An 8,486-nucleotide genomic window follows, 5' to 3' on the forward strand; every position below is an offset into this window, starting at 1 on the left:
AAAATTATTATTTTTAATTAACATTTTTATCTAGTGTTACACGTCCATCTAGTCAAGGCTATGGTTTTTCCAGTAGTCATGTATGGATGTGAGTTGGACTGTGAAGAAAGCTGAGCGCCGAAGAATTGACGCTTTTGAACTGTGGTGTTGGAGAAGACTCTTGAGAGTCCCTTGGACTGCAAGGAGATCCAACCAGTCCATTCTAAAGGAGATCAGTCCTGGGTGGTCATTGGAAGGACTGATGCTAAAGCTGAAACTCCAGTACTTTGGCCACCTCATGTGAAAGAGTTAACTCATTGGAAAAGACTCTGATGCTGGGAGGGATTGGGGGCAGGAGGAGAAGGGGACGACAGAGGATGAGATGGCTGGATGGCATCACTGACTCGATAGACATGGGTTTGGGTGAACTCTGGGAGTTGGTGATGGACAGGGAGGCCTGGAGTGCTGCGGTTCATGGGGTCGCAGAGTCGGACACGACTGAGTGACTGAACTGAACTGAACATGTGTATTTACATGACTCAGTGGTAACGAATGTGCCTGCCAATGCAGGAGACTGGAGTTCAGTCCCTGGCTCAGGAACATCCCCTGGAGGAGGAAATCACAACCTACTCTAGCATTCCTGCCTGGGAAATCCTGTGGAGAGAGGAGCCTGGTGGGCTACAGTCCATGAGGTCGCAAAGAGTCAGACACGACTAAGTACGCATGCACATGTGTGTTGATACCTACTAATACCCACTATTCTTTCAGGTAGATTTTCTGGCTGGAGGCAGATTTTGTGGGTAACTGTATATCCCTTGCTTAAAGGAAATAAGTATATGATGTTAGTTTAAGTGGGTTAGGTGAAGCTGGAGTTAGACCTCATGACTAACACTTTCTTACATGGCCCTTCCCAGTTTTGAATCAACAGTATTTGGAGGTGCTTGCCATGCTTGATATCAAACAGCAGCAGAAGATGGCTCAGGAAGACACCTGCCAGGATAGAAGTGGCTTTACAGAGGTTTCAGGTCTTGAGGTAGGTAAGCAGTTCTGAAAATTTAGCAGGAGGGAATTTTTCACTTGTGTTATGTTTCTGTGATCGCCGTCATCTCCATGTCTACAATAGCAACATGCTTAGCACCTTAAGACTGAGGGTGAGAGGCCTGTGTCCCTTCTTCAGCCTTGCAGGTACTGTACCCTTCGGGCATTAGGGGATGAGCTTGCCGCTTCCTGCTCCTTCTATTTCCTTTGTCTAGTTTCAGGAGAAACTAGTTAGTCATCTCCCCTGGGTAGAGGCTTACCATGGGAGAGTGCTTTCCCACACATTTTAAAAGCTGATCTTTGTAATGGTCTTGTGAAGGCTGCAAAGCAGGTATCAGCCCCATTTTACGGAGGAAACTCAGGCTCAGTTTCATTTACCTCCCTGAAGTGACGCAATCAGTCTGGGGTTGAGCCAGGTCCAGAATAAAGATCTGCTGATGCCTTGTTATTTGCTTGCTGAGGTGTGAAATGTCTTACAAGGTAGAAGTTTGGCTGATAAGATAAAAAGGGTCCTGGGGACTCATGAGAAATAAACATCTGTGAGAGGGAGTAGCCATTCACTTATTACAGAATTTCAAATAAAGTAACTACTACTCATAATAGCAAATACATAGTCCTTAGTAAGCACCAGATACTGTTCTGAGTGCTTTGCATAGATTTATACATTTCATTCTCACAACTACCGAATAAAGTGAGTACTGTTAAATCCTTATTTTACAAATGAGGTTAACGGAGGTACAGAAGGGTTCAGTAATTTGCTCAAAGTCACAGAGCTGGTAAGTGGTGGAACTGGGATTTACACCCAGGTAGAGTTTAGAGTCTGTGCTTTTGATCACCATGCTCTACTGCCTGGGTGGAAAACTAGTGTATTAGCAAAAAATGAAACATAAAAAGAAACTGAACTGAGAGAGAGTTCAGGATAAGTGTGCTTTATTATAATCCTGAGTAGGCTATCATCAGTTCAGTTCAGTTCAGTCCAGTCACTCAGTCGTGTCCAACTCTTTGCAGCCCCATGAATTGCAGCACCCCAGGCCTCCCTGTCCATCACCATCTCCCGAAGATCACTCAGACTCATGTCCATCGAGTCAGTGATGCCATCCAGCCATCTCATCCTCTGTCGTCCCCTTCTCCTCCTGCCCCCAAACCCTCCCAGCATCAGTCTTTTCCAGTGAGTCAACTCTTCACATGAGGTGGCCAAAGTACTGGAGTTTCAGCTTTAGCATCATTCCTTCCAAAGAAAAGTAACCTTGTAACAGGCAGGAACAAGGGCCCTGACCCATCTGACGGAGGAGCACTGAGGTAAAGACAGAGAGATCCTTGCAGGATCTGAAACTGGTTGCTGGCAACTTTCGCAGGAACAATAATCAGCAGTTGGAGGTTGAAGAGGGAATATACCAATCAGCCATATAACCACCCTGTGTACACTCAAGTCAGCTAAAAGCTATGTACTTCAGTTATCTTCCATGCGAGAAGGAATTTTCTGAAATAGCCTTTACCCTAAGAGAGACAGTGGAATCTTCTTCTCTAAACAGTCTCTAAAATAAGATTCTATTTTAAGCCAGTCCATTCATATGAAATTTACAGCTGCAGGAAGCTTTGACAATAATTTGTAGTAAGTTTCACATGAAACTTTAAAAGATATGGCCCAATCTGTTACATAGACTGCCCCCATTAAATTGGAGTCTGTTGGGAAAGCAACTCGGGGTTAGTTGTCAAAATGAATTTTAAGAAAATGTACAGTAGTTTTAACTTTTCTTATGGCTATAACAGTCAACCAGGAGTGACCCAGATGGACTAGTTTCTTCATTGTGATCCAAAGACAGGTTTTGAGGAATCCGGGCCTTATGCAATTCCAGAACATTGGATGAGCCAGGAAGTATTTAAGAATGTATTACATGATCACAGGGCGTCTTTTTGAGGAGTGGCAGGATGACCAATTTCTCATCAATGTTAAAAATCACCATTTCTGGGCATGCATCTTTCCTTGCAGGACCTGACAGTAATCAATGCTGGGTGGCAGGGCCAAGCCCAGCCACAGGAAATCCATATGATAGATGTTTATATTTACTTCGTTAGGTCAAGTTCCTGTCAAGGACTCAGAGGTATAGGAAACTGATACCAGGTGAAAGCTTTTGGAGACTGAAAAGAATGTAGAATTCCTTTAGGTTTTTGTTCCTTGTAATACCAGTCTCTGCTCGTTTGTAATTAATTTCCACTTGGGTTCTGAAATCATGGTCTCAGCTTCCTATTTTTGTTTTCCTTTGCAGTTTCTTTGAATCAGATGGTTGTCTGAAATGTGCAGTGGGTTTGTGTGTGCCGTGTGTGTGCCCTGTGTTTGTGTATGGCTCAGCAGTGTTACACTTGGTAATGGATAATTCTTTGGGGTCTGAAGCTTGCAGTGCTGGGAGCCTGCCTTTGTCACCGTCCCAGAGGGAGCCCCTGCGCTTGCGCCAAACTGGCCGCGTCCACTCGGAAAATGCTCCTGCAGCTCAAACGGGAGGTAAAAACAGCGAAAGCTTTGATTGTGTTTCTGTTCATACAGTAAGTTCCCTACATGCGAGCCTTCAAGTTGCTAACTTTGAGAGATGCGAGTGTGCCTTCCCACGTCCAATCACGTGAGTTCACGTGTGGTGTACAGTCACATGCACACATCCTCTACAAGGGGTTGTGCTTTTGTGTACATTACTGTACAGTGCTGTATAGAGTAGATCTTTATTTCAAGCCCAGGACGTCTGGAAGCAAGTGTAAAAGCAACGGTATATAGCCGATTGTATTATCTGGGTACCTAGGCTAACTTTGTTGCACTTAGCAATGTGATCTTGGAATGGAACTCATTTGTATGTAGGGGACTTACTGTATAAAGTTGAATACATGGAAGTATATGCAGTAATTAGCTTCATTGGTAGTAACTGGCTATGTAACTTATCCTTAAATGATCTTACTAACATTAATGTATAAAAAACAAGTTTACACAGTTCCAAAATACAAATAGTACTTGGCACGATATTGTAATCGTGAAGTTGTTTGCCAATGTTTTAGTTAGTATTTCCTAAGTTCTTTCTTTTGTCTATACATGGAGGAAAAGTGCTTAAAGTCATCAGGATGCACAACACTGATTAACAGATAAACATGAAGCTTCTCAGAAAAGCTGCAAGGTACAGTGGAAGGAAGCTTTGTGCCAGCCAGATCTAGGTTTGAATCTCAGCTCCATCACTTTCCACCCTTGTGGCTTTGGATGCGTGTGTTAAATGGAGGGTAATAATTAGCTTGGAGGGTTGTTGTAAGAAATATAGTACATATAATGTTTAGCATATGGCCATGCCTGGCATTTACTCAAATGATAGCTGCCATTATGATTAGGCTTTAATAACAAATACAGTGTGGACCGTAGTTTTTAGAATATTTTTATTGAAGGTATGGAATTTAGTCTTCAGTACATATGTGAAAGCAAGCAGCTAAATATTATCAATTCATTAGGAAAAGCATAAGATTACAAAGACCAGTGGGAGGTATCTGAAAGATGGTATTCATAGTTATTTTAGTGGTATTGTCTGGAATGGCCCAAGGCAGACCTGAAATGTGGCATTTGGCATCCTCCCCGCTTCCTTGTTGGGAAGGGCACACACGGGGCCTGTCTTGATAATGAAGTCTGAGAGCTGGATTACCACGGAGCTGACAGGCGTAAGGAAAACTTCCAGTAATCTAGTTGGCAAGTACTAATTAAACAGATGCAATAGATCACGGATATGCACTCGACTCCACTTAGTGCTAAGACTGCATTTGCTAATCTGACTCAGCATTTGGTAAGTAATAAGGTAAAAAAATTGTTCTGGTTTTGCGTCCGACTCTTAGTGACCCCACTGACTGGAGCCCGCTAGGCTGCATGGGGTCATCCCAGCTAGAACACTGGAGTGGGTTGCCATTTCCCACTCCAGGGGATTTTCTGATTCTGGGGTTGGACCTGCTGACACAGGTCTCCTGCGGCTCCTGCATTGGTAGGCAGATTTTTCACCAGTGAGCCACCTGGGAAGCCCTGGTTTTGCCTCTAACACCTCTCAAACTTTCTTTCAAAACCAGCTGGAACTTCTGCAGAAGAGTAAAGAAGAAGCCTACATAATGGCAGATGCATTCAGAATTGCATTTGAGCAACAATTAATGAGGAAAAATGACCAGGCACTAAGATTGACACAAATGGATAAAATATGTAAGAAAGCAACAAAATGGATAAGTTGGCAGCACCTTGAAGATGGTAAATATGAATTATAATAATCAGGTGTAATTTCAGTTGTTTTTAGTTATACTTAAGCATACTGTGGTAAATATAATTGACATTTCAGATATACTTATGATTTACCTAAAAATTTAGTAACTGTGGGGAAAAAGTGGGTCACTGAATGTTACCTATGCAAATGAAATCATAAAATAACAGGAGACTCTACTGTACTCTATTTCATTTAAACAAGACCATGCTCAGTGGAAAGAATTTATCATGAGTGCTAGATGATTAAAGAGAAAAAGGAGAGTGAAACCCAACATTAAACTTACCTAAGTAAACTTCATTGAAATGTGTGTTTCTGGAAGGAAACTTAAATTGGACAAATCAATAAAATATTCTTATAAAAAGTGAAACAGAAATTAAGGTTTAGATTTTTGTTTACAAGCCTGTCAACAAGTTCATGGCCATTTTTGAGTCATTATGGTATTAGTGTAAACAAAATATACAGAAATGCCATGAGAGAATCAGATTGTCATTGAAGTATGTAGACTGTCCAGTATAAACAAATAGGTATTACTTTTTAGAAATTTGTCAACCTCAATTTTTATTTATAAATATTATTCAGTAGAACTCATTTTGTTTAAATTTAAAATTCCAATTTGAAACCATTTATCAGTCATGATTAAAGTGAAGTTTATTAAGAAGTGTAAATTTTTATTAAAATTCTGAAATGACCCTATTTCTAAATCTTTTTGGTCAAAATTCATAATCCTAATTCCAGTATCTCTCTTTTTCAGATGAATTTAGGACCAATAAGAATCTTATAGTATTAACAAATGAAACTTATTTTAAATATTTCTTTTCAAACAGTGCATACTAGTATTAGTATATGGGTCAAGTGTTGTGGAGTTTAGCTTCATTAAACTTTACCCATCTCTTTGCTGAAGTGGTAAGAAATAACTTAAGGGATTATAAAAATTGAAGTGGTAAACAAGAACTGTCAAAGTGGGTGAAAGCAGATTATAAAAGCTATGTATTTAGAGTCAGGTGGAAGTCAGGGCAAAAGGGGGAAAATGATATTCCTCAACTCTCATTCTTCAACAGGCATTCCACTTTATCCTGAAACTGACTTTTAAAGGTGTTTCTTCTGAGATTTAGAGAGGCTGATGAGCAAGTATAATGGCTAAGTCCTCCACGGGCATAGGCTACCCAGGTGGCTTGGTGGTAAAGAATCCATCTGCCAGTGCAGGAGACGCAAGAGACGGAAGTTCAACCCCTGGGTGGGGAAGATCCCTTGGAGGAGGAAAACGGCTACCCACTCCAGCATTCTTGCCTGGAAAAATGCCACTACGGTCCATGGGGACGAAGAGTTGGACAGAGATGAACACACACGCAGAGAGAAGTGTAGGGAGGGAGAGACAGAGAGGTAGATTCATATTCATTTCAGCACTTGTATTCGTTTTATATTCCAGAATTCCTGCCTTGCCTATTTACAGAATTCAGGAAATTTCCATTGAAAACATGATTTGAGAGGTACAATCTTTGCTTTCCATAAGGTACTGAAACTGGAAGCAGAATTTAAAATAATTGGTTTGTCTCTGAAAAGTCTTTACAAGTCCATAAAAGCTTTACTAGCTCTGAGTTTCTTAGAGACAAGTGTGTGTGCCAAGTCGCTTCAGTTGTGTCTGATTCTCTGTGGCCCTATGGACTGTAGCACACCAGGCTCTGTCCCTGGATTCGCCAGGCAAGAATGCTGGAGTGAGCTGCCATGCCCTTCTCCAGGGGAATCTTCCCCACCCAAGGCCTGAAGCCATGCCTCCTTCGGCTCCTGCACTGCAGGCGGATTCTTTACTGCTGAGCCACCGGGGAAGCCCTTCTTAGTGACAAGACTTTGATTCACCTTATTAATATACTTCAATAATTTGTTGCAAAATGATTGTTACAGGTCATTTTTTAAATTTGTGGTTAACATTAACTTTTCTTGATTTGGCAGCTTAGACAAGTTCTGAGAGAGAGCTTATAAACATATTTCTTTTTTTTTGATTAAAAATAGAGACATTCATTCACTCTCAGGATTGATGAGTCAGTCAACTTGTCTGGCTTTTCCTCTTTGCCATAATTGCCACTGGCAAAGGTCAGGTGTGAGGCCCAGTCAGTGTGGTTTATCAGTAATGAGTGGAAAGGGAATTGTCCCTTTGGAGTTCATCTGAAACTTTCTTGGTATATAAATCTATGACTTCATATTTACTGCTACAAACCGCATCCTTTCGATGGATGAATATCAGTATAAACACTACAGAAATGTGGACTTTTAAGCATTATGTCAGTACCCGGGCTAGGTGCTCTAACAACTGTGTGATTTAATTGTGATAATTATACATAAATCTTAGCATTTTAACCATTTTAAAGTCTCATTAAGTCCATTCACATTGTTGTATAATCATCACCATCATCCATCTCCAGAACTTTTTCATCTTCCCAAACAGAAACCCTGTACTCTTTCAATACCACTCCCCTCTCCCAGCCCATGCTCTATTATTTAAATGCCACAGCAGCCCAGCAATAGAGCATAGGGACTATTATTCTCATTCTAGAGCTGAGGACGTGTAGCTTAGAGAACTGTATTCTAAAGTGATACCCTTCTGAAGTGGCTAAATGAGGATTCAAGTCCAGGTTTTTTTCTGGCTCTAAAGCAGAGTTTGCATGGTTCAGAGGCCACCTGTCTGCAGGTATGTTTTGCTGGGAGTGTTCTCAATGTGGTTAGGTGGCTGACCTTTACATCAGAAGATTTCACATACAAATGTGGATCGCTGGTTCCTCTGGAGGACTTGAGTTGGGTAGCAAGGGCTGCATTTTCCCATGGGCTGAGCAACGAGAGTGCAGGGCGCTGCTCTGGGTTCTCAAACTGCGGTCTCTCACCTGCATTTGCTGCTGGCTCTAAAGTCCATTTTTCCCACTGCGCTGTGCTGCCTGCCTCACCCATGCTAGAGGGTCCCTGCAGAGGACAAGGTCCTGACTGATTTAGCAATGAATTAACCTTGGTTCACACTTACCTCTTTTCCTGGAAGCATGTCAGTGTGTGTCTTTTTATGTCTCAACTGGATTTTCATGTTCTATTTTAGGGTCACTATCCCAAGGGAGTAAGAAGACCTTAGGGCAGAAATTGTTGGGTATGCTCCGTTCAGAAAACAGTTCTAAGAGTACCAATAACCAGGACGATCCTCAGGAAATCTTTAAGATGCTGATAGACTTG

At 41.6% G+C, this 8,486-nt stretch overlaps 1 protein-coding gene across 3 annotated transcripts in view; it reads left to right on the forward strand.

The window, feature by feature from the left end:
• CCDC125 (coiled-coil domain containing 125) overlaps positions 1 to 8,486 on the forward strand; it is a 31,758-nt gene that overhangs the window by 19,563 nt on the left and 3,709 nt on the right. For 2 of the 3 annotated variants that reach the window (XM_042233714.2, XM_060400333.1), the window contains 4 exons: positions 894 to 1,012; positions 3,410 to 3,517; positions 5,095 to 5,266; positions 8,356 to 8,486. In XM_042233714.2, coding sequence (XP_042089648.1) covers positions 894 to 1,012; positions 3,410 to 3,517; positions 5,095 to 5,266; positions 8,356 to 8,486 — 530 coding nt within the window. The remainder of the gene's footprint in view (positions 1 to 893; positions 1,013 to 3,409; positions 3,518 to 5,094; positions 5,267 to 8,355) is intronic. The other variant, XM_060400332.1, reaches the window with a different exon arrangement.

This window comes from Ovis aries, chromosome 16 (assembly GCF_016772045.2).
Source record: "Ovis aries strain OAR_USU_Benz2616 breed Rambouillet chromosome 16, ARS-UI_Ramb_v3.0, whole genome shotgun sequence".
Taxonomy (NCBI): Eukaryota; Metazoa; Chordata; class Mammalia; order Artiodactyla; family Bovidae; genus Ovis; species Ovis aries.